This window comes from Heteronotia binoei, chromosome 10, assembly GCF_032191835.1.
Source record: "Heteronotia binoei isolate CCM8104 ecotype False Entrance Well chromosome 10, APGP_CSIRO_Hbin_v1, whole genome shotgun sequence".
NCBI lineage: Eukaryota > Metazoa > Chordata > Lepidosauria > Squamata > Gekkonidae > Heteronotia > Heteronotia binoei.
In genome coordinates, this window is record NC_083232.1 from 95,671,775 (window position 1) to 95,698,618 (window position 26,844).

Below are 26,844 nucleotides of genomic sequence, written 5' to 3' on the forward strand. Positions count from 1 at the left end.
CAAGTTCTGACCCTGCTGAGCTTAACTATGCAACGGGCATAAAGAAATACTTGGAAGTGCCATGACAAAGTGAGAACTGTGGAGATGAATGCAATTTTTAAGCAACTAAACTCTTCTGACATGAGCCTGACAATTTATTTCCTAGTTGTAAAAAAGGTAAAAAGGTTAAGGTAGTCCCCTGTGCAAGCACCAGTCGTTTCTGACTCTGGGGTGACGTTGCATCACGTTTACACGGCAGACTTTTTACGGGGTGGCTTGCCATTGCCTTCCCCAGTCCCTCCCTCACTTTCTCTTCAGCAAGCTGGGAACTCATTTTACCGACCTCGGAAGGATGGAAGGCCGAGTCAACCTTGAGCCAGCTACCTGAACACAGCTTCCGCTGGGATCAAACTCAGGTCGTGAGCAGAGAGCTCAGACTGCAGCACTGCAGCTTTTCCGCTCTGCGCCACGGGGCTTTTCTAGTTCTACACATTGGAAAATCTGAACCTATTAACGCATACTCTTCAATCTGTCATGTTTTAATGAAAGCGTACAAATGTCTTGCACAGATTCAAAGTGCTACAAACCATATTAACTTATTTTTGCATATCTCATGTTTTGGGCTTGCTCTACCTCCTCTGTACCGATTCCAACTCTTTGTTAAACGTGATCACAGCAGTTAGTTCTGTCTTAAGTTCCAAGTACCATCAAGAATGAAATTCCATTCAGCTTTGTTTTCTATGAAAGGTCAGCCTGCTCTCACCCAATCCGCAGCTTCGCTTGGCATTTGCTGCTTCAATAGTCCTTTTTCCCTTTCCCCCCTCTCTGCACCCGACAAAATTATTTCTTGGGGGGAAGAACGTTCTGCTCGTAGTGACCAGGGTTGACGATATTGCCAGCTGGCTCGTATCTGGCCACCACGAATGTGGAGCCGTCACTTGCTGCTGCCTTTCCGACTCCCATCTTTTTGGTGTTCTTCCAAACCATTGCTGTGAAGTGTCCTAAAAGGGAAACCCAAAACAAACCCTATTAGTATGAGACCAGGTTTGCAAGACATATGGACATATGAACATATGAAGCTGCCTTATACTGAATCAGACCCTCGGTCCATCAAAGTCAGTATTGTCTTCTCAGACTGGCAGCGGCTCTCCAGGGCCTCAAGCTGAGGTTTTTCACACCTATTTGCCTGGACCCTTTTTTGGAGATGCCAGGGATTGAACCTGGGACCTTCTGTTTACCAAGCAGATGCTCGACCACTGAGCCACCATCCATCCCCAAGACAAGTTGAGTACAACCAAAGAGATACCAAAGGGTTTCATTTTCAGGCGTGGGAACTCAAGCAAAGCAATACTGGAAGGCAAACTTCCTGTCAAAGTAGAACGAAGTGTCAAGTATGCGATTTCTGTGTATTAGATCAATACCATTATTGGAATCCAATCCCTCTCTCTCTGTTCTAAAATCTCCTCTTTCCCAGAGTTGCCCTTCGAAGCAACTCCCCCCCCCCTCCCTTTTTCTCGCCTTTCTTTTCCTTTCACACCTCTGGGTAGAAAATGTAGGAATGTAAGTAACTTTATTAGGGTTTGTAGAATCTTTGGGGCTCAAGTGCCGTGTTCTACTGGAGAAAGCTTTCCTTCCAGACGTTTCGTTCTCAGCTGCGGAGAACATCCTCAGTGGCGTTGCAGCCGGAGCAGGCGCTCTGACCTTCTTGGCTGCTGTGCGTTGAGTGGGATAAATACATGTCCCACTCAACGTACAGCAGCCAAGAAGGTCAGAGCGCCTGCTCCGGCTGCAACGCCACTGAGGATGTTCTCCGCAGCTGAGAACGAAACGTCTGGAAGGAAAGCTTTCTCCAGTAGAACACGGCACTTGAGCCCCAAAGATTCTGCAAACCCTAATGATGTTACCAGCCATGAAAACCTGAAATCTTTGGTAAGTAACTTTGATGATAGAAAGAAAAGAGGCGCCTCCCCCGAATCGTTCCCATTCATGCCACTTATCAAGAGAGGCAAGAATGTATGGGAACCAGGGAAGTTGTAACTGCATGATAGCAGCTGGTAGTATTTCTGAATATCTGTAGCAATTCACATATGTATGTTATGACTTGAAGCTATTGCCTTTGAAGTATTCCTTAAAACACTATGCTGTGTGAAACTCTGTATCACTCTCCAGGTATCCTACCTTGAGCCATCAACGGATTATCAATAAAACGAGCCTTTGTATCCAACAACTGCTTGTTTATTCGAAATACCAATGCTTGACACAAAGTAGGAGTCAAGTGGTACCTTTAAGACCAACCAAGTTTTATTCAGAATGTAAGCTTTCATATGCATGCACACTTCTTCAGACGAGGGGATAGAGTACAGCGGGCTGAAATGCATGTAGTTGGTAGGTTAAGCGTGTAAACTGATACAAAGTTAGGATCAAATGGCAAAACAGTGCAATAAATTGGAAGACCATTTGGTCTGGATAGCAATAAAAGGTAATAAAAGTTGCCTGTTAATTGCTGTTGCTGCAAGTCTAGGTAAAACAAAAGGACATGTACTTCCTAGTTCTTGTCCACCCAATTTACTTTTTAACATCATTCTATAGGATGATGTTAAATTGTATAGGATGATGTTAAAAAGACTTTCAGCAACATCAATTAACACACAACTTTTATTACCTGTCAAGATGCCTTGCCATGTTTCTAGTTACTGAAGTGCTTTTACTTTCCTGTTTCTCAGCTTGCATTATGCCTCTCTCTATGTAACAGTTATCACATTGATTCTGCCTAGTTTGAAGCATTACCAGGGGCAACCAAGGTTGCTCTTCCAAGATTATGTGTACCTGCAAAAGGGCCTGGGAAGGACTTGTGGGGAGGGATTGCTGATTCCCGCTTTTCTTTAAACTTGTAACGGTTTGGGATAAGCCTATAATAGAGGGGCAAAAAGCCCGCCAAGTCAGTTTTCACAAAGTTCGTCCTGCCTTCAGCTGTCATGTATCAATAAACATCCATTTCTGAAGTGGACTGTTTGTGATCATTGAACTGTGGGGGTCTTGACATAACCTTTTATTGCTATCCTGACCAAACGGTCTTCCAATTTATTACACTATTTTGCCATTTGATCCTTTGTATCAGTTTACACTCTTACCCCCGTGGCGCAGAGTGGTAAAGCTGCAGTACTGCAGTCTGAACTCTCTGCTCACGACTTGAGTTCGATCCCAGTGGAAGCTGGCTTCAGGTAGCCAGCTCAGGTTGACTCAGCCTTCCATCCTTCCGAGGTCGGTCAAATGAGTACCCAGCTTGCTGGGGGGAAGCGTAGAGGACTGGGGAAGGCAATGGCAAACCACCCCGTAAAAAGTCTGCCGTGAAAACGTTGTGAAAGCAACATCACCCCAGAGTCGGAAACGACTGGTGCTTGCACAGGGGACTACCTTTACCTTTCTTTTACACTCTTAACCTACCAACTACATGTATTTCAGCTCACTGTACTCCATCCCCTCGTTTAAAGAAGTGTGCATTCACATGCAAGCTCACATTCTGAATAAAACTTTGTTGGTCTTAAAGGTGAAACTTGACTCCTACTTTGTTCTACTGCTTCAGACCAACACGGCTGCCCACTTGGATCTTCCTGTCAAAGTTGCACAGCATGCTCTTCTTCCTCTATCCCACTACCCTGAAATGTGCATGCAAAGGCCTGATTTTGGAATGATGATGGGAAAATAAAAAGTTCCCTTCTCTACTGTCGGTCAGCAAATAAGCAATACCAGACCCCCCACACTCACCTGTGTTAGAGGAAAATCCTGGACTCTGAAAGTTGTAATTTTTTATTTCGCTATACCATCTGTCAGCTACTTCTTTCCCTACAAGACAAAAATCATAGAATTATGCTGTGGAATCACAGTGCAAGTAGTGAACTCTGCAAGAAGTATTACCGGCCTGTTTTTGTCTCCAGCTCGGGGGTTATCAGGACATTCTTCTAATTAATTCATTTATTATTTATTGATTTGATTTATATCCCACCCTCCCCGCCGAAGCAGGCTCAGGGCGGCTCACAATATAAAATCACAGCAAACAATTCAATAAATATCGATAAATATTAAAAATTACACCTTCGACAGTTAAAACAGAATATTAACATAGTGCTATTTCAGCGGCAACGGCATTTCTTCAGTTCCCGGAGATACAGGGGCCGTGTCAGTTAAATGCCAGCCGGAAGAGAACGGTCTTGCGGGCCCCGCGGAACTGCGCAAACCAAGCTGGAATTACATTAGTGAGAATCTGAAGTTTCAAAATATGAATTAAAAACAAAAAGCACGTTTTGGCCATAAAGGATTAGAGACTTAAATGGTGTTGGAAAATGCCATCAAGTCGCAGCTGACTTACGGCAACCCTTCAAAGAGCTTTCAAGACAAGAGACAAATAGAGGTGCCTCTCTGCGTAGCAACCCTGGGCTTCCTTGGTGATCTCCCATCCAAGCACTAACCAGGGCCAACCCGGCTTAGCTTCTGAGATCTGACAAACTCAGGCTCATCTGGGCCACATACTTATCCTTTCTTTTAGGAGGCCATCCGGGATAGGGGCGGAAGTAGGGGGCGGATGGCCACGAGCAGGCTCTCACCACTAGGAATGGGCAGAAACTGCATTTCTGCAGTTTGGTTTGGTTCGTGGCTGAATCACAAACCAAACCATGAACCAACTCATATTGGTCATGAGTCATTTGAATTTTAAACCCCCAGCCTAATGTTCCCTGTGAAAAGCCACGGTTGGCAAAAAAAGTAGGGGTTTAGATAACTCCAAGCCATTTTACCCCCTTTCTGCTGGCAGCAGGTTTTATATTTTATGACCTGGATTTTGACCTTTAATATAATGTCTTATTCATAACTATACCATTATTTATGTAAGCTCAATGGTGCAATTATATATTATATATTACAGATCCCCCTGACAAAGCCCGTTGGCAAATGCATAGGGAATTTTAACTGAGTAATAAAATATATATTTAACCTAATTTTATACCACTGGCTTCGCCTTTTTCTTCAGACACATATCCCTCCCTCCTGCCCTGATGTGAACTCTGTGGATCCTTAGTTTCTTGGGGTCTCCACTGGCAGCACAGTGTGAACTGAGGAAGTAGCCCCCTTCCTCCTGGTCATGTGATCATTTTGGTGGGAAGGTGTCAAGGGAAGAAGGAAACTTCCTTTTGAGGCAGCGGGTGTCCTATTCCAGCTACTATTTCCATCAGTTGGCCGCCTTGTTGTGACATCACGCTTCATTATGGCACGGCTCTTCTAATGGAGACAGGCCACCTACTCCAGAGGAAGGAGTCAAACTTGGCTGAGCACAGCGGTCAAGTCAACGTCTGGTATTATGGTGGTGGAACGTCGCAGCTTACTTTCGGCAACCTCTCAGAGGTCTTTCAAGGAAAGAGACATTCAGAAGTGGTTTGCCATTGTCTGCCTCTATATAGCAACCCTAAGAGCTCCGTGGTGCAGAGTGCTAAAGCTGCAGTACTGCAGTCGGAGCCCTTTGCTCACGACCTTAGTTCGATCCCAGCGGAAGCTGGTTCAGGTAGCCGGCTCCAGGTTGACTCCATCCTTCCGAGGTCGGTAAAATGAGTCCCCAGCTTGCTTAGGGGGAAAGTGTAGATGACTGGGGAAGGCAATGGCAAAGCACCCCGTCAAAAGTCAAAAACGTTGTGAACAGCGGCGTCACTAGGGCGGGGCCAAGGGGGCCATCGGCCCTCCCCCAGAGCATTCTCATTGGCCCCAGGCACTGACCCATGGTCCCCCCCAACAGGAAGGGGCTGGCCCTGGGACTAGAACGCTGCTGCTGTGTGTGGGCTGGCCGGGATTCTGAAACCGGGGCCGCACTGTCGCCGGCTCAGCTAAAAGCGTGTGGGTGAGTGGGGGAAACTTAAATGCTGCAAAACTGGTATCTTGGATTACGGATGAGGGAGGGGCCATGTGAAGTGGGCGGGGTTGTGTGCGGAGGGGGTGACGCAGCCCTCCAAAAGGGGTGATGCCCAATGGGGGGGTGACTTGAATCAGTTACACCCCAGGGTGCAACCCACCCTAGTGACGCCTCTGGTTGTGAAAGCAACGTCACCCCAGAGTCGGAAACGACTAGTGCTTGCACAGGGGACTACCTTTACCTAGCAACCTTAGACTTCCTTGGTGGTCTTCCAGGTAAGTGCTAACCAGAGCCGATCCTGCATCATGAACACTTTAATTGACACTGTGCTGATGGTATGGGTGAGAACCAGGATATGGGAGCTGGTTCCTCTGCTTTAGGTATCCTGCCAACTTGGGTCAGATTTCAGAGATGTGGACTTCTTGGTGCTGCTGACCCTAATAGTGGTGCTGAGAAAATTCAGAATATGAATTTCCCTTGCCTGCAATACTTACATACGTTACAACCTGAATGTCATTTTGCTGAGATTATCTAAACCAGCATTCTCCAATCCAAAAAAATGAAGTCTGTGAAAGGCTTTTAGAGTTTTATTGATCTGTGTGTGCTTTGGTTTTAGTGGGGCACTGTACCTGGTAAATTTGGACTTATCGATCGTCATTCCAAAAAGAATCACTGATCCGAATGGACTATGAACCAAACTAGACGTTCATCGCTTCTGTGCAGTCCCATACTGGGGACTGCATGTGCACAGCCAAATGCAGAAGAGACTTCCAAAGCTTATTTTTTTATTTAGTAGGCTTATATTCCACCCTTTCCCATAACGGGCTCAGGGCGGAGCACAACATAAACTGAACAACAATGTGTGGTTGTTGTTCAGTCGCACAGTCAAGTCCAACTCTTTGCGACCCCGTGGACAAAGTCACGCCAGGCTCTCCTGTCTTTCACCATCGTCCGAAGTCTGCTCAAATGCGTGTTTGTTACATCAGTAAAGCTGTCCGGCCATCTCATCTTTTGCAGTCCCCTTCTTCTTTTGCCTTCTGTCTTTCCCAGCATCAGGATCTTCTCCAGGGAGTGCTCCCTTCTCATTGGGTGGCCAAAGTATTTGAGCTTCAGCTTCAGCATCTGACCTTCCAGGGAACAGTCAGGGTTGATTTCCCTTAGGACTGACTGATTTGATCTTCTTGCAGTCCAAGGGACTCTCTAGATTCTTCTCCAGCACCACAGCTCAAAAGGATCTATTCTTCTGCGCTCGGCCTTCTTGATGGTCCAGCTCTCACAGCCATACATGACTACTGGGAATACCATCGCTTTGACTATACAGACTTTTGTTGGCAGGGTGATGTCTCTACTTTTTATTACACTGCCCAGGTTCGAGGGTGAACAACAATAAAAACCTACAATTTAAGTCTCAAACAATACAATAAAATTGGCAAACCAAGAACAATAAAACAAAATAAGGTGCGCCACAGGCGGGAAGGGAACATTTTACAGAATGAAGCAATTTTTGGCCCTCGAAGGAAAGCTGGCAGGACAGCCTCTTCTTCCTAGAGGAAGGCTTGGATGACCCAAGGGCAGTATACAAGCCATCAGTACTGCTAGGTGGGAGTGGAAAGTAGGGCTTTTTGGGTAGAAAAAGCTCAGCAGGCGCCTATTTGCATATTAGGCCACACCCCGACACCACCATTGTTTTGCACAAGGGGTTTTTTTTTTAGAAAAAGCCCAGCAGGAACTATTTGCATATTAAGCCACACCCCCTGACACCACCATTGTTTTGCACAAGGGGTTTTTGTAGAAAAAGTCCAACAGGAACTATTTGCATATTAAGCCACACCCCCTGACACCACCATCGTTTTGCACAAGGGGTTTTTTTGTAGAAAAAGCCCAGCAGGAACTATTTGCATATTAGGCCACACCCTGACACCACCATTGTTTTGCACAAGGGTTTTTTTTGTAGAAAAAGCCCAGCAGGAACTATTTGCATATTAAGCCACACCCCCTGACACCAAGCCATCCGGAGCTGTGTTCAGGTGTGTCGTTGCGCAAAAAAAGCCCTGGTGGAAAGTATCATCAAGTCACAGCCAGCTTATGGCAACTAATTAGTGTTTTCAAGGCAAGCGACATTCAGACGCGCCATCGCTTGCCTCTGCGTAGCAACAGGGAACCTTGGTGGTCTCCCATCCAATTACTATTCACGTTCGACCCTGCTTAGCTTGGAACATCTGATGAGATTGGGCTAGACTGCCTACATGATTTTTAAAAACCAATACGGTCCCACCAACGGTCATGGATATAGCACCTTAACTTGCAATTCTTGTTCTTCGGGGAGAGAAAAATATTTGAGCAATGCCTTTTAAGTGTCTCCATTAAGAACCCAGCTTACCTGACTGATCGTAAGAAGCCCATGCTAAATTTTCTCCGTATTTTCCATTACTAGACTCAGAACTATGCTTGAGGATTCTTGTGCTAGCGAGTGCCTCTGAATACCTATAATAAAACAATTGCAATTCCATTATGGACCAACAAGCAGACAATAGTTAGCTTTGTGAATATGCAAACGCACTAGGGCAGAAGATTCTAGGTCAGCAGTTTATCACATTGTGCATCCACAGAAGAGAGAAAATAAGAGGCCCCCTATATCCAGGAGTAGCCAACCAGGGTGTCTGCCTCAAACATTTTGCATTTGCATGGAGAAGAATGAGAGCACTACATGCAGTGTTTTCCCTGCAGAGTTCTTTCATGGGAATTATCTGTTAAGGCTCCTCAGATATTCCCAGTTTTACACTGTGAAGGCATAACATCGTCAATAGTGGAGAATCCTATTACCCTACACTGCTTTTCCTAAGTGACCTATACAGGGCTTTTTTTTGAAGCAGGAACTCCTTTGCCTATTAGGCCACACACCCCTCAAGTAGCTAATTCTCTTGGAGCTTACAGTAGGCCCTGTAATAAGCTCTTGGAGGATTGGTTACATCAGCAGGCGTGGCCTAATATGCAATATAGCACACCAGCTACTCTAGGCGTTTCCGGGAATATGGTTTTCCCAGACGCTCTAGCAATGTGGGAGGGAAAACTTTATGGTACAATAGGTACCATAGAGTTTTCCCCTCCCAAATTGCTAGAGGATCTGGGAAAACCGTATACCATTTTCCCACACGGCTTACTTCGGAGTGACGTCCCTCTTCACCGTGGCATCCAGCGGGGGACTTTTTTCACATGCGCTTTGAACGTGTGGTGTGATAACGTCACCCGCAAGTGACATCGCACTAGGATTGCCAAGTCCAATGGAAGAAATAGCTGGGGACTTTGGGGGTGGAGCCAGGAGACTTTGGGGGTGGAGCCAGGAGATGTTAGGGGTGGAGCCAATATCTAGGCTGTGACAAGCGCCGGAGGTTCCCGCGCCGCACTGTCCCTCCCTCCTCCTCCCGCTCGTTCTCCCCGCCCCTCGGCGGCCGCCTGAGGCTGAAGGCCTGGGTGAAGCAGGTAGCGCGGGCATGGAGAGTGGGGCCGGGGGCTCGGGACCTCCTCCTCGGCCACCAGCGCTGCCGCGCGTGGAGAAGCGGGGCTGTGCTGCAGAGCTCCCTCACCGCCCTGGGCCGCGCCTGGCTCTGCCGCCTCCGCTGCGCCCGTCCTCCTCACCACGCTCCTTCTGCCCCTCTGCTGCGCCTCTGTGCATGGAGAGCGGGGCTGTGCTGTGGAGCTCCCTCAGCGCCCTGGGCCGTGCCTGGCTCCGCCGCGCCCATCCTCCTCGCCGCGCTCCTGCTGCGCCAGCGCCGCCGGCCAGACCCTCGGCCAACAGCTCCTCCACCGCCACCTCCTCCTGCTGCTGGGCGCCGGCGGGCCCGCCGCCTACGGCCTCACTGGGCGGGGAGGGGGCAGCAGCGGCGGCTCGCCATTTCCCCCCTCTCCCCCCGCTTCCATTTTTGGGGGGAGCGGGGGAAGAGGGGGGAAATCCTGGGGTCCCCCGCCAGGGCGGGAGGGTTGGGACCCCTACATCGCACCAGCAACGTTGCGCGTCAGGCATTTCCAGAAAAACACTATAGCCGTTTTCCCACACAGCTTACTTCGGAGTGACGTCTCTCTTCACCACGCAGCGTCTGCTCGGATTTCCCACCAACTGCTCCGCAGAAGCAGGAAGTGCCGGGGCTTTTGCGTTGCAAATGTAAATCGCTAAAACCCAGTTTACGTTAAAGCCGCGGCACTTCCTGCTTCTGCGGAGCAGTTGGTGGGAAATCCAAGCAGACACTGCGCAGTGAAGAGGGACGTCACTCCGAAGTAAGCTGTGTGGGAAAACGGCTATAGCGTTTTCCTGGAAATGCCTAGAGTGGCTGGCGCGCAATGTTGCTGGCGCGATGTCACTTGCGGGTGACGTTATCACACCACACGTTCAAAGCGCATGTGAAAAAAGTCCCCCGCTGGAGGCCACGGGGGACTTGGCAAGCCTAGTCAGAGAGTTTTTGTGAGGATAAAACAGGGAAGGAAGAAGCCCGTACCTGAGCTTCCTGAAGAAAAGGTAGGATAAAAAAAAATGAGAGATTGACAGGGATCTTCTACTCTCCATCCAGTGTGAACTGACCCACCAAGAAATGCTGTTGTTCATATAGATGGCTATAAAATTCTGAGGGAGTTATAACAAGTCACATAAACCTTTCATTTTCTCTTCCTACCCAATATCAATGTTATAAAAACTACCATGAAGAGGGAAATTGTGGGAAGAGGGAAACTACCACGAACTATAAAAACTACCAAGAAGAGGGGAATTGTGGGAAGAGGGAAACTACCATGAACTATAAAAACTACCATGAAGAGGGGAATTGTGGGAAGAGGGAAACTACCACGAACTATAAAAACTACCATGAAGAGGGGAATTGTGGGAAGAGGGAAACTACCACGAACTATAAAAACTACCATGAAGAGGGGAATTGTGGGATGCTCCCAGCCGTGTTCCAGAAGATGGCACTAGAAAGCCATCATTATTACCTTACCAGAGAGGTCCTGCCTCAGAGGTATCATCCTAAGAGATGTGTCATGAAGGCCATAAGTACTAAAAAATCAGAGTACCCAATCCAGATACTGAAATACTTGCATGTTCCTACAGAAACAAGGAAAAGTTGTACTCACTGCTGCGCATCCCTGTTTAACTTTTTGCAGAGTTTTAGAGGGGGAATGCCATGCTTCTTTCTGTAGTCATTGTGAGCTTTTAAGACCTCTTCTGCAAACTGTTTGGAAGCTACAACAGTATAAAACAATTATAGCGTTAAACGTTGCCAGTTTCTGTTGCACACACAAATAGTGCCTATTGCAAAAAATAAATAAATCCATATTCTATTTTATTAACTGTCTAAAAAAGATTTTTAAACAGTTTTACCGGCTTATTGGAACACTCTACTTGGTTGTACGAACAGAAAAGGAGAAGGCATTTCAACATTCAGCACCACAATGAAAAGAGTAAAAGGCACCAAAATATATTTATAGCATTAATAATGTAATGAACATCAAACCATTACGATGAATTTTGAAAATCTCTTCACTTCTATACTACCTAACATATATTAATCTCAGTGATCATCAGTACAAATGCTCAGATTTCACTTACTGCCCTTACAATTAATCTGATATGCTGTTTTGATTCATTCGTTTTATATCTAAAATTCAAGAATTTCCCCCCATTTTTATCTGAATTAACTACCAAACAAGGTAGTTTATTTGTATGTTCTGCTTTGCATCTGCTGTTTTTCATGTGAGAATACTGTTATGCTCATGCCACTTCACTTATAAACTAGGGCTTTCAATGGAAACCAGTTTGACAGTAGTAATACTTTGAGGTAGTTGCAGTAAGTAAGTAAGTAAATTTTTATCTATACCCCGCCCTCCCCGCCAAGGCAGGCTCAGGGCGGCTTACACAACATGATACGAAATCATGATATCGCAATAATAGATAAAATCAATCAACAATATAAATACTAATATAAATTAATTTTAAAAAGTTAAAACAATACAGTGGTGCTACAGTCTCTATTTATCCGGCAGCGTAATATTTATTCTGGTTACATCTTAAAGGCTTCTTGGAATGGGCAGTTTTGCAGGCCCTGCGGAACTGATTGAGGTCCCACAGGGCCTGCACCTCTTCTGGCAGCTGATTCCACCATTGGGGAGCTTTTATAGAGAAGGCCAGCTCCCTGGTTGTTTTAAGTTTGGCCTCCTTAGGCCCACGGATTTCCAAGAGATTTTGTGAACTGGAACGCAGTGCTCTCTGGGGAACATATGGAGAGAGGCGGTCCCTGAGGAAGGCAGGTCCTCGGCCATATGAAGAGCAACATTAATACAGCAAAACGGTCATCTGTTCATGTCACACAAAAGGGGACCACCAAGGGCCTGGAGATTGGCAAGCCTCGTTTATAACCCAGGTCCTCATGAAGAGTGGACTTGCTGCCTTCTGCTGTATCCCCTCATCTTGGACGCTAAGCAGGGTTGGTCCCGGCTAGCGCTTGGATGGGAGAGCACCAAGGAAGTCAAGGGTTGCATTACAGAGGCAGGCAATGTCTAACCATCTCTGATAGTCTCATGCCTTGAAAGCCTTACAGGGTAGGGTTGCCAAGTCCAATTCAAGAAATATCTGGGGACTTTGGGGGGTGGAGCCAGGAGAAAGGTTATGACAAGCATAACTGGACTCCAAAAGGAGTTCTGGCCATCAGGACTAATCTTCCCTGCTAGTTTGCTTTGGGCAAATACAGCACCACCTTCAATCTCTGAAAAGGATGCTGACCAGAAATGAATGCCAGCATTTCTAACAGCACAGAGCCAATTTTTTAACAGGAAACGGATACTCTGCTTATGATTGTTTTGCTTCTTTTTACTGGTTTGATACATGGTGGGTGGTTTCCACAACAGCACTACCGGCCTGGGTGGTTTCCCCGTTGCTGCTGCTTCACAGCACCGAGGGCAAGAGGGCTTCCTCGTAGCAGGCTTCCCTCCCCCCCCCCCCCGAGGAAATGACTCTTCCACTATTTAAAACAGCCATCCCTGTTGTACGTCTGTTAGAACAGTGATCCCCAACCCTTTTGGCACCAGGGACCAGCTTTGTGGAAGACAATTTTTCCATGGACCGGGGGTGGTGGCATGAGGGGAATAGTTTCAGAATGATACAATTGTGCACTTTATTTTAGCATTGCCAACTCTGTCTGTAGCTCTGGCTCAGTCAAAGAGCATTCTGGGTAGAACCAAAGTATATTCAAATGCTGCTAGCTCATGTCTCTCCTACCCCTCCCTTCCTGTAGTGAGTGTCCTTGCTTTGAAATGGAAAGATGTGAAAGTCTTATCTGTGCCTTCTCAGGCCTGGCTCTCGGAAGGGAGTCAGGAGCCCACTACGATCAAGGCCATGAAAGCCTGAGAACGAATTGGTAACATCAATGTGTGAATGTGCCCTGCATAATCCTTCCCCCGTAGGAATCACTTTGAAGTGTCCCTTATATGCAATGTATCTACAGGTTATTCTTTAGTCTTTTCAATGCTGGCCTAGCCTCAAGTATCAGTATCAATAAAGTAGTTTCTTTGTATCAACAACGACTCGTTATTGAATCTGCCGACTTGACAAGTGTGGTGGTTAAATGTGTGGACTCTTATCGGGGGGGGGGGGGAGACAGGTTTGATTTCCCACTTTTCCACTTGCTGCTGCTGGAATGGCTTTAGGTCAGCCTTAACTCTCGCAGAGTTGTCCTTGAAAGGGCAGCTTCTGGGAGAGCTCTCTTAGCCCCACCCACCTCACAGGGTGTCTGTTGTGGGGGAGGAAGATAAAGAAGATTGTGAGCCACTCTGAGAGTGGGAGTGGAGGGCAGGATATAAATCCAATGTCATCTTAATATTATTATTATCACTACATGATTATACGACTCACGGACCGGTACTGGGGACCCCTGTGTTAGAAGGCTGATTAGGCAATAGTGAGCAAGTCTGATAGCATGCAAACATAAGAAGGCAGACCAAGGGTCTTTCTATCGATGACTTCATTTATGTCACACTTTCGAGAGAAATTCTCCCGAAGTGACTCACATGGGAAGGGGTGTGGAAGAAAAGATAAGAGATTCCTCTCCAGTTGGAGGCAAGCTGATCTTGCCTTGCCAGTTTTCATCCCAGGAAAGACAGGGTGCCATCTTCCAACAGCCTTTGGATCTCCAAATTGAAGGCCGAGGTCCAAGTGTGCTCCCCCGGCTTCTAGTTTCTAATCCATCTGGCAGTGGCTTTCCCATTGGTTTAGGACTTTGAGCATGCAAAACAACAGCAAGAGCTGTGTCCAGCAGCACCTTGAAGGCTAACAAGATTTACAAGGTACACGTTTTTGAAAAGGTTGTGCCCTGGAAATCTTGTTGATCTTTCAAATGCAACTGAACTCAAATCTTGCTTTTCTGTTGCAGACCGACACAGCTGCCTACCTGAAAGCATGCAAAGCATATACACCTAATGGGAGCTTCACTACAGCATGGCTTGCCAAACATTACTTATTATCTTCGAGCACTAACTTCTGCTCCAGAAGGCACATTTTAACTATCTGTCTGGCTCCCGGCTTGCTGGAATCAGACTTGAGCGTTTCCCCCAGGGCCCCAAGCCCCACTTCCCTACCAGGGTCCACCTCTGGTGTGCCACCCCCTACCAGAGCCATGATGCCAGAGGCCAGGCATATCTCAGCAGGGTTGGTACCTGGCAAGCCCCAGCCCGACTGGTGGGAGCCTGAGGGCCTGACGGGCACAGCTGGTGGCTCGGGCTGCCAGTTCCTTCAAACATGCTGGCTGTTTGGCCTAACACTTACGAGAAATTGCTAGGGTTGCCAATCCCCAGGTGGGGGCAGGGGATCCCCTGGTTTGGAGGCCCTCCCCCGCTTCAGGGTCGTCAGAAAGCGGGGGGAGGGGAGGGAAATGTCTGCTGGGAACTCTGTTATTCCCTATGGAGATTTATTCTCATAGGAAATCATGGCAAATTGATCCACGGGTATCTGGGGCTCTGGGGGGCTGTTTTTTGGGGTAGAGGCACCAAATTTTCAGTATAGCATCTAGGGCCTCTCCCCAAAATACTCCCCAAGTTTCAAAAAGATTGGACCAGAGGGTCCAATTCTATGAGCCCCAAAAGGAGGTGCCCCTATCCTTCATTACTTCTTATGGAAGGAAGGCATTGAAAAGGTGTGCCGTCCCTTTAAATGTGATGGCCAGAACTCCCTTTGGAGTTCAGTTATGCTTGTCACAGCCTTGATCTTGGCTCCACCCCTAATGTCTCCTGGCTCCACCCCCAAAGTCCCCAGATATTTCTTGAATTGGACTTGGCAACCCTAGAAATTGCTAAGAGTGTCACGACTCGAGCCTCGGGTAGGCAACGGCTGCTGGCGTCCCGGCAGTCAGCCAGAACTCTTGCAGCCGGCTGAGGTTTTCAGGGAGCAGCACAGGTTATCTTAAACAGTCCAATTAGTCAAAACCATAAATCAGTCCGAGCCAAGGGATGAGACAGAGAGCGTAAACACAGGAATGCCGAGGGTCGGGTACCCAGAGGGAGCAAAGCCGAATGAAGTCAAATTACCAAAGCAAGTCCACAGATCAGAGTCACAGTCCAGAGTTCCGAGGTCCAAGGTCCAAGCCGGGTCAGAAATATGCGGGTTCTCACAGGAGTCAAGAGGGTGCAGAGCGTGGTCACGTCCCAGGAGGATGGTTCGTTGCCAGCACAGTTTGCCAAAGGGCCAGGATTGCAGATATACTGTGCTGGCTTGTTAACCCATTAGTATGCCGGGCTTAGATCTCTTCTCCCCCGCATGCGTGCTTCACTCCTTCTGTTTCTAATCTCCTGCCGTCTCCTTTCACGGAGCCGGCTAACAGGTGGTGGAGATTCAGGAGGGGATGAGCTGGGGCCCGGCGTGGCCTGATCAGTTCCAGGTGGCTCCTGCTGCCAGCTTGCCTCCTCAGGACTTACGTCCAGGGTTGTTAAAGGCGCCTGCTCTGAGCTAGAAGGTGCTGAGTCAGGGGCAGGCATGACAAAGAGGATTATTGCAGCTCGAAGAGGCTCACTGCAGCTTGAAGAAGCTCACGCGAAACAAGGGTTCAGTACGACCTTGTCCTTGGAAATTTGGATTCTTGGCTGCATTTGTGGACAGACATTAAACATCTGGAGTACTACTCTAGGATTTCATTGAACGAGATGGGAAGTTTTACCACAGGATGAAAAGAAGGACTCTTGGTGCTATTGCTTCCTTTTTTATTAAGGACTAAAAGTTATGGTTGTTTTGTAATTTATGATGGTGGAATTTGTATATGAGTGTGTTTAATTTTGTTGACCTTGTATAATTTGATAACAGAAGCTGGTTTTCACGGTGGGTTATGTACCTTTAATTTTTAGTCCCCTGGTGGGGGCAGGGGATCTCCCAGTTTGGAGGCCCTCCCCCCCCCCCGCTTCAGGGTCATCAGAAAGCAGGGTGGGGGGAAGGGAAATGTCTGTGGGGCACTCCATTATTCCCTATGGAGATGCATCCCCATAGGGTATAATGGAAAATTGATCTATGGATATCTGGTGCTCTGGGGGGGGCTGTTTTTTGAGCTAGAGGCACCAAATTTGCAGCACCGCATCTAATGCCTCTCCTCAAAACACCCTCCAAGTTTCAAAAGGATTGGACCAGGGAGTCCAATTCTTTGAGCACCAAAAGAAGGTGCCCCTATCCATTATTTCTAATGGAGGGAAGACATTTAAAAGATGTGCGGTCCCTTGAAAAGTGATGGCCAGAAAACTCCCTTTGGAGTTCAATTGTGCTTGTCACAACCTTACTTCTGGCTCCACCCCCGATGTCTCCTGGCTCCACCCCTAAAGTCTCCTGGCTCCACCCCCAACATCCCCAGCTATTTCTTGAATTGGCCTTGGCAACCCTAAAACCTGCCTGGACCCAGGCACACAAGCCATCCACAGAGGAGGGTTCTCAGTGAAGCAGGATGTCAGAACCCCACGGGAGGACAACCGACACCAGCCGCATTCTGTCCCCACGGAAGTGCACATGTTGTAGCTCCCAGGCACCAGCTGAGGTCAAGGAGGGGGTGGTGGGATTAGTTCAGGAGAGTGGTCCAGGGAAAGAAGGGAGTAAAAAGGAAGATGTTGAGGAGGAGACGCTTGGGTTAGCAGAATGGAGGCAGACAAGCAGAGAGAGACAGAGAGATCCTGGTCTGGCTTGCCCAGAAAATAATACCCGAGGCATGAGAGGAGCGTTGCTGGTGCTGATAATTGCCTTTCTCGGATGGTCTGAGACTCCGCTGAATCAGCTGAGAGCCAGTTTGGTGTCGTGGTGAAGTGCGCAGACTCTTATCTGGGAGAACTGGGTTTGATTCCCCACTCCTTCACTTGCACCTGCTGGAATGACCTTGGGTCAGCCAGAGCTCTCGCAGGAGTTGTCCTTGAAAGGGCAGCAGCTGTGAGAGTCCTCTCAGCCCCACCCACCTCACAAGGTGTCTATTGTGTGTGTGGGAAATGTAAAGGAGATTGTGAGCCGTTCTGAGACTCTGAAATTCAGAGTATAGAGTGGGATATAAATCAAATATCTTCTTCCCCAGTTTGGCGTAATGGTTAAGTGCGCAGACTCTTATCTGGGAGAACCGGGTTTGATCCCCCACTCTTCCACTTGAAGCTTCTGGAATGGCCTTGGGTCAGCCATAGCTCTTGTAGGAGCTGTCCTTGAAAAGGCAGCTTCTGGGAGAGCTCTCAGCCCCACCTACCTCACAGGGTGTCTGTTGTGGGGGAAGGAGATAAAGGAGATTGTAAGCCGCTCTGAGATTCTGAGATTCAGAGTATAGAGTGGGATATAAATCCAATATCTTCTTCTTCCCCAGTTTGGTGTACTGGTTAAGTGCATGAACTCTTATCTGGGAGAACTGGGTTTGATTCTCCACTCTTCCACTTACAGCTGCTGGAATGGCCTTGGGTCAGCCATAGGTATCGCAGGAGTTGTCCTTGAAAGAGCAGCTGCTGCGAGAGCCCTCTCAGCCCCACCCACCTCACAGGGTGTCTGTTGTGGGGGAAGAAGACATAGGAGATTGTAAGCCGCTCTGAGTCTCTGATTCAGAGAGAAGGGCGGGGTATAAATCTGCAGTCTCCTTCTTACAATTCCCTCAACCTGGAGACCAGCTCTCCTGATGCCCAGGCACTCACTCGCCAAGGGAGAGCGTGACACTATCATAAATGCAACACATCTTTTTTGCTTAGCGGTATGTCGTTCTGTTGCATCCATACGGAATGTACATGATCTCATACTAGACCTTTGACATTTGAGAGCTGCTATGCATATTTGCCAATAAACTGGATTTTTAAAAAACTCAGCCCATGTGAAAAGGAACGTGCAATTCTAAATCTGTTTCCGCTGTTATAAAAATACATGAGCAACCAGCAGTCACTCCCCCCACCCCCAATTCCAGATATGGGGAATTCCTCCTAACATATGGAAACCATCAGCTGCGTAAAGCAGAGCTCCGTCACCAGGTCAACGGTCAAGTGATGCTAACGTCTCTCAAAAGCTGCAACTGTCACAGCGCTAGGCAACCCGAACTCTCTGTTGCTAACAATAAAAGACGAGTTCACTTCCTGTCTCTGCCCCCCCTCTGGAGCCTGAAAGCCATCCAAACACAGAGGCCGCTTTGTCGGGTTTGGTACTGTCAGCATGACGGATTTCTCAAAGCTCGAGAGGAAAAAAGGGAACAGCTGTACTTGGAAGCAGAAGTAAGAGCTGCTTGATAATATAAGCTTTGCAGGGAAAAGGTTATGAGAGTCTGAACTACACCGGCAAACCTAAAGCATAATTTCACTATATAATAATGTTGTAAGCCGCCCTGAGTCCGCTTGCGGAGAGGGCGGGATATAAATGGGAAGTAATAAATAAATAAATAATAAATAAATATGTTTTAAAGAGGTGACCCGAAAAACTTATTTATTCAGAAGTAAGTCCCTTCCACTTAACTTTCAACAAACTGCAGCCCCAGAGTATGCAAAGAGCTCTGAGTTCCCGTAAAATGCTATATAAGCGGGGGGGGGGGGGGGGGCGGGGGTAGCAGGAATGCACCAGAACACAGTTCTGGCTGGCTTGGCATCAGGGGGTGTGGCCTAATATGCAAACGAGTTCCTGCTGGGCTTTTTCTACAGAAAAGCCCTACCTGAAACAACGGTGATGTCAGGGGATGTGGCCTGACATGCAAATGAGTCCCTGCTGGGCTTTTTCTACAGAAAAGCCCTTTGTGAAACAATGGTGACCTCAGGGGTGTGGCCTGATATGCAAATGATATGCTGAAATGCTGGGCCTTTTCTACAAAAAAAAGCTCTGTAAGTATTACTAAGTTTGCAAGGGCCACATTGGCAAGCCCTGCTGCTGTAATTTAAGACAGCAGCTGGAGACACGAAACTCAAGTAGAGGGGAAATCTTCGCCAGCTAACTTTCAGCTTCTTCTGGTGTCTGCAGCTCTTATTTCTGAAATAAATTTGCTGCTTTCCTTTTAAAATCTAGAACTACTTAAAACAATCCTCTGTGTAGACTATTGTTTGGGGTTAGGATCACAAGGGAGTTAGTTTCTGGTAAACGGTCCAATTTCCCTTTCTTTGAATTCTGACTCAGAAATCTACTGCAGAGTCTCCAATGACTCACTCATATTTTCTTCTCTGCCCTCATCCTTCAGAGCCAAGAGACAAGACTCAGCTGTTTATCCATGCATGGAGGAAGAGATTTGAAATCAGACATAGAAAGAACACCTCTGCAAACCCATCCATGGACCTACTACAGAAACAAGACTTTTCAGAGCCTGGAAAAGGAACCAAGGAACAGCTCCATTCTGCCAATGGAGAACCAGTTTGGTATAGTGAGGTAGCACAGACTCTTATGTGGGAGAACTGGGTTTGATTCCCCACTCCTTCACATGCAGCTGCTGGAGAGTCAGTTTGGTGTAGTGGTTATATGCATGGACTTTTATCTGGAAAACCAGGTTTGATTCTCCACTCCTCCACTGGCAGCTGCTGGAATGGCCTTGGGTCAGCCATAGTTCTCATAGCAGTTGTCCTTGAAAGGGCAGCTACTGTAAGGGCTCTCTCAGCCCCACCCACCTCATGGGTGTCTGTTGTGGGGAGGAGAAGGTAAAGGAGATTGTGACCGCTCTGAGACTCTGAGCTTCAGGGTACGGGGTGGGATATAAATCCAATATCTTCTTTACATCAATCATAACTCTCTCACAGCTATTAAGAACATAAGAACTCAAAGGTGAACATATGGATCTCCTGACAAAAACATGTAATCTTTCATTAAAATCTGCCTCCATTCCTGAGGACTGGGAGGTAGCTAATGTCACTGTCAGCGAAGGGGCATTGAAGTTTCAAGAAGGAACAGACTTGTCTTTGTTTCAAAACTAAGTTTCCATTTATTGATCCCATCTTTCAAAAGGATTCCAGAAGAGATCCAGGAAATTACAGGTCAGTCAGTCTGACTCCAATACTGGGAACGTTGGTGGAAACCGTTATCAAAGAGAGAATTAGGAGTCACATTGATGAACAAAAGTTATTGAGGAAGACTCAACATGGGTTCTGTAAGGGAAGATCTTGTCTCACTAACCTGTTAAGAGTTCTTTGAGAGGGTGAACAAACATGTGGGCAAAGGGGACCCAACAGATGTTGTCAGGGGTGAAATTCTAGCAAGAGCTCCTTTGCATTTTAGGCCACACACCCCTGATGTAGCCAATGCTCCAAGAGCCTTGTAAGCATATTAGGCTACATCAGGGGTGTGTGGCCTAATATGCAAAAGAGCTCTTGCTAGAATTCCACCCCTAGATGTTGTTTACCTTGACTTCCAGAAAGTTCCTCATCAAAGGCTCCTAAGTAAGCTCAAGAGTCACGGGGTAAAAGGACTGTAGTGTGGGTGGGGCAGAATTCAGTTCTCCTAATCAGCAATATGCCCTTTTGATGCTAAGATTAGACACACAATCCACCAAGCACACACAAGGACAACCAAACATGACTGCCAGCATCACATCTGGTTTCCCCCCAAAGTGCAAGGAAACTGTTCTGAGATAGTCTTGGATACAGACTTTTTGATCTAGGAATCATCTGGTCTATTTGGTTTTGTAAACAGTACTACCAGTTCAAAGCAGATCACACCTAGCAAAGCTATTTCCATTAACTGGTATTTCCTTGACCAAGAAAACTCTTTATTAGGCAATGTTTTCAGACAACACCTTTGGCATTTCACAGTGCTAGTATAGTCAGAATTTATAGTTGTACTGTAGGGTTGCCAACTCAGAGCTGGGAAATTCCTGGAGAAGGGGAGGGACAGTGGCTCAGTGGTAGAGCATCTGCTTGGTAAGCAAAAGGTCCCCGGTTCAATCCCCGGCATCTCCAACTAAAAAGGGTCCAGTTAGGGTTGCCAAGTCCAATTAAAGAAAAATCTGGGGACTTTGGGGGCAGAGCCAGGAGACTTTGGGGGTGGAGCCAGGAACAAGGATGTGACAAGCATAATTGAACTCCAAGGGAGTTCTGGCCATCTCATATAAAGGGACAGCACGCCTTTTTAAATGCCTTTCTTCCATAGGAAATAATTAAGGATAGGGGCACCATCTTTTGGGGCTCATAGAATTGGTCCAATCGTTTTGAAATCGTCCTCTGGTCCAATCATTTTGAAACTTGGGGGTATTTTGGGGAGAGGCACTAGATGCTATACTGAAAATCTGGTGCCTCTACCTCAAAAAATAGCCCCCCAGAGCCCCCAATACCCACGGATCAATTCCCTATTATTCCCTAAGGGAATTGTTCTCCATAGGGAATAATAGAGTGCCCAGTAGACATTTCCCCCCCCACACGCTTTCTAAAAGGGGGGGAGGGCCTCCAAACCAGGGAATCCCCTGCCCCCTCCCTCTCTCTCACACACACACACAAATACTGACTGGGTCTTGTTCCTGCAGAACTTTACTTGATCTGAAAACGAAAGCAAGGCAGCACAGGAAAAGAAAGGGAGGGGCCGTTCTCCATGGAAACTGTTACTTTCCCATGAAGCCCTTCCTGTTTCCTGTGCAGCCTTAAAGGGACACATTTTAAAACGGATCAGAAGCTTTACAACATGGTGCCTAAAGGTATGTTCTCTCCCCCCCCCCCCAGATTCTTTGAGAGCGGGGGAGGAGGACGCAATTTCGGGGGTCCCCCGCCAGGGCGGGGGGGGGGGGGTTGGGAAGCCTAGGTCCAGTCAAATAGGTGTGAAAAACCTCAGCTTGAGACCCTGGAGAGCCACTGCCAGCCTGAGAAGACAAGACTGACTTTGATGGACCGAGGGTCTGATTCAGTAGAAGGCAGCTTCATATGAGATTTGGGGGTGGAGTCTGTGGAGAGTGGCATTTGGGGGAGGGAAGGGACCTCAGCAGGGTATAATGCCATAGATGCCACCCTTCAAAGCAGCCATTTTCTCCAGGGGAACTGATTTCTGTAGTCTGGAGATCCATTATAATTCCAGGAGATCTCCAGGCCCCACATGGAAGTCGGCAATCCTATGAACAGCATGAATACAGTTGGGGGATATTGCCCACTGTCCTTTTAATGCTTATTACATGAGAAAGACTTATTTTTATCTGGGACCTTTTTACTGGTCTGACACGGCTCCTAAATGTTCAAAAATCAGTTTTTGCTATCTGACTTAAATGAATTTGCTAACTACAAAACACCAGGGTATGTGTATAATCAAGGAGCCCCGTGGCGCAGAGTGGTAAAGCTGCAGTACTGCAGTTCAAGCTCTCTGCTCACGACCTGAGTTCGATCCCGGCGGAAGCTGGGTTCAGGTAGCCGGCTTAAGGTTGACTCAGCCTTCCAAGGTCGGTAAAATGAGGACCCAGCTTGCTGAGGGAAAGTATAGATGGTTGGGGAAGGCAATGGCAAACCACTCCGTAAAAAGTCTGCCGTGAAAATGTTATGATGCGACGTCACCCCAGAGTCAGAAACGTCTGCTGCTTGACCTTTATGTATATAATCACTAAGAGAAGCAAAAATGGTTGTTAACCAAATTGCTGTTTTGTGTCATGGAGGGGTTTTTTTTTGGGGGGGGGGAGATGCTATCAAGTCACAGCTCACTTATGACCACCCCATAGGGCACAGGTGGCCAACGGTAGCTCTCCAGATGTTTTTTGCCTACAACTCCCATCAGCCCCAGCCAGCATGGCCAATGGCTGGGGCTGATGGGAGTTGTAGGCAAAAAACATCTGGAGAGCTACCGCTGGCCACCCCTGCCGTAGGGTTTTCAAGACAAGAGAACGTCAGATGTGGTTTGCCATGGCCTGCCTCCACATCACACCCCTGGCACTCCTTGGAGCCTTGACTTAGCTTCTGATAACTGATGAGATCAGGCTGACCTGGGCTAATACAAGTCAGGGCTGTCATGGAGAAAGGTCGATCTAATTTCTCGTCCAGCAAGCTTCCTGTTTTAGATCACAAACCCTTGATTTCTGGAAATTTTTGTTGCCTCAAAACATATATTTTTAAAAATGTTAAAGAGAGCTTTTCATAACTCCTTTAGAGGTGCTGTTGGGAAACAGCAAGAGGATTAGCAACGTTACAGATGCTCTGGGAAAAGCTTGGCAGACTTCAAAGTGGCCAGTCTTCCATGTGGCTATTTCATATGTATGCAATTGATTTTCTTATAGTATTTATGTCATGGATCGATGTGTCCTTGATATTAAGACGTTTGTAAGCTGATGAGCCATTGTTTCTGATCAATATTAATGTCTATTACTTATGCATTATGGTTAATTTTTAGAATATAGGGAGCATGTTCATACATGAGGCATGAGGGCTGCGGCTCAGTTGTGGAAAATCTGCTTGGTATGCAGAAGAAGAAGAAGAATCATAGAGTTGGAAGGGACCTCATCTAGTCCAACCCCCTACACAGAAGGAGGGGGAGGAGGAGAAGAAGAAGACTGTAGATTTATACCTGGCCCTTTACTCTGAATCAGAGTCAGGGTCAGAGCAGCTCACAATCTCCTTTATCTTCTTCCCCCACAACAGACACCCTGTGAAGTGGGTGGGGTTGAGAGAGCCCTCCCAGAAGCTGCCCTTTCAAGGACAACCTGTGCAAAAGCTATGGCTGACCCAAGGCCATTCCAGCAGCTGCAAGTGGAGGAGTGGGGAATCAAGCCCGGTTCTCCCAGATAAGAGTCCACACACTTAACCACTACACCAAACAGGCTCCCTGGTGTCTCCTGTTAAAGGGATCAGGTACTAGGGCAGGGGTGGGGAACAGTGGCTCTCCAGATGGTTTTTTTGCCTACAACTCCCATCAGCCCCAGCCATTGGCCATGCTGGCTGGGGCTGATGGGAGTTGTAGGCAAAAAAACATCTGGAGAGCCACTCTTCCCCATCCCTGTACTAGGGTAACATGAAAGACCTTTGCTGAAGAACTCCTACCAGTCGGAATAGAAAACACTGATCTTGATGGACCAGAAGATCTAATTCGGTAAAAGGCGGCTTCATGAGTTCAAGCCATCTTTGAGTCTCTCACACTGAGCATATCTCTGAATATCTGACTGTGTTATTAAAGAAGAGAAGGTATAAGGGGAGCACTTATAATGTATATGAGCATTCTGGCCAATGTATATGATGCATTCACATCACAAAGCAGTCAAAGCAAAATCCACTTTGGGCGCTATGTGTGAAGATGCTTCCATCTTCCACCTAAGCGATGTTACTGGAATTTATAAACACACAGATTCAATCCAAAATTTCCAGCTTAAGGCTTGGGATTTCCTCACTTGGGAAGAAACTATAGTTGTGCCTCTTCTCGGTCGTACTAATGATTTCACTTAAAATATAATCATTAAATAGGATACTTGATTTTGAATATTATAAATATTTGCATATTAATGACATAAACTATAGGTGCACAAGTGCCACAAGTATGGTGTGGGAGTGCTGTAAAAAAAAAACAAAGGAAAACTAGTAAAGAAAAGGGGTGGGATGAAACACAAATACTTCTAACAGGCATGTTCTGCGTAGAGGAAGTAGAATAGCGTGGGTTCGATACACTGCAGAGGCGAGGTGGTAGTGATAATCAGCTCTTTATTAGATACAGCGTGGCAGGTGGCTGCTCTACAAAGAATGGAGAACGGGCCCCACGGGGCCAGCTATATACAACTCAGGGTTCCCGTTCAGGCACGTTACTGGATCATTCAAACTAACAGGGGGCCTGTGATTGGAGCAGGGCAGCAGGGATTTGTATCCTCCTGCCCATTGTTCCCGAGTCCTCAAGCTCTGTCCTCCAATGAGCCAGGCAGGAATACCATTGATTACCATATTAGTTCACAGACATAACAGGAAGAGTGCAAACTAAGAACTTCTGCAGTCAAACTGCTTTACCAAGGGACTAGCGCATCTGAGCTCTCTCTTGCTATTTGTGTCACTTGTGAATGTCGTTAATATGGGATCAAATGCAGAAAGGAAGTTGCCTGTCTAGGCTTTATATATGTCTTTCGGACCAATTTAAGAACTCGCGGAAGCCTCAAAAGTGGAACTGTAGAATTGCAAATATACCTTTCTCTTGTAAGGACATCCCATTATATCCAGTCCGTATCTATGTCACAATATCTAAATGACAATAATCTCAGTGTTTACATGCAATATACCCTTTCCAGCTGTATGGAATGAACAACACGGCCATCATCTGTACAAGTGTCTACACGCAGGGGTGTCAAACATGCAGTTCGGGGGTCGAATCAGGCCCCCGGAGGGCTCCTATCAGGCCCCCAAGCAACTGGCTGTCATTTGCTTCCTTCTCCCTATATCTTGCTTCCTTCTGCATCACAGCTTGCTTTGCAAGGCTTGCTCAATTGCACAGGAGCTGCAGAGCAAAACCTCTATTTTCTCCATTGGCTGAGGCTCTTCCCTTTGGGAGGAAGGGGGGGGGAAGAATAGTTTGCTTTGCCAGGCTCTCTCAATTGCACAGCAGAGCTACTGAGCCAGGCCTCTCTTTCTTCTATTGGCTGAGGAAAGAGCCAGAGCTTCCTTTGCCCAGTTCCCTGGATCCCATGGGAGAAATACAAAGTATCTTTAAGACTAATAAGTGTTAACATTTTAAGCATATTTTAAGTTTTCAAATATATATATATTTGTGTTTGACTCTGTTCTTTATAAAATTTATATCTCTGCTACCTAATCTTAAATAGGTACACACATGGCCCGGCCCAACCCAACCTGGCCCAGCCCAACAAGGTCTCATTTATGTCAGATCCGGCCCTCACAAAAAATGAGTTCGACACCCCTGGACTAGAGGCAGCAGCTGTTAGAAGTATGGGGCTGGACCCAACTAGGTTTTTTGCTGAAAAGAAAAGGAGGAGACATCATATTTGGCCACCCAGAAAGACTTTGCTAAGAGCCATGGGGTCTGTGTACCAAACCCATCTGGGATGGGGGGTGGGGCATGGAGGGGAATTGGGTGAGATGGAGGGTCCATGGCGCGATCCAGTCCTTGTGACTATCTGAACATTCACCTTTGTGTTCGAACCACATTATCCTCCTACGCATTGCTTAGAAGATTTTCTAACCCTGCTACTCATTCTGGGTAATGATTACTGACCGCTGTGTTTCAATTGAATAATCCCTTCTTCCTTCTCCCTCTCAGAAATGCAATTATCTGAAATGAAATCACCAGCAAGACATTTTCCCCTCTTTGCTTCTGCCTTCATATCCTGTTCTTTGCCTGCTGAACGAGCTCATTCCCTGTCATGTAACAGAAAACAGCTGCTGAAAACAAGCAACTCCAGAAACAGGAGTTGGTATCATACATGGTTCCCTCCGGACCCCCCCCCCCCCCCGCACCCCCACCGCCGCTAGGGGACAACCAGCTTCTCCCACCTTTTTCTGTAAGGTACAGACTTTGTGCCAAATGCCGAGTTTATTATTCATTTTGGGCTTCCCCACCATTCCCCAGATGGGCTCTCCAGTTTTTGTGCCTCTTGTACGCTTAC

General features: G+C 47.1%; 1 protein-coding gene across 1 annotated transcript in view; it reads right to left on the bottom strand.

Annotated features, from left to right (window-relative positions):
* Window positions 1-502: 502 nt before the first annotated feature.
* The window catches only part of LOC132578359 (Golgi-associated plant pathogenesis-related protein 1), a 34,299-nt gene continuing 7,957 nt past the window's right edge, over window positions 503-26,844 (bottom strand). Inside the window, exons 2-5 of the mRNA XM_060248303.1 lie at window positions 10,991-11,099; window positions 8,253-8,356; window positions 3,745-3,822; window positions 503-980 (exon numbers count right to left, since the gene is read on the bottom strand). Coding sequence (XP_060104286.1) covers window positions 820-980; window positions 3,745-3,822; window positions 8,253-8,356; window positions 10,991-11,099 — 452 coding nt within the window. The 3' untranslated portion in view covers window positions 503-819. The remainder of the gene's footprint in view (window positions 981-3,744; window positions 3,823-8,252; window positions 8,357-10,990; window positions 11,100-26,844) is intronic.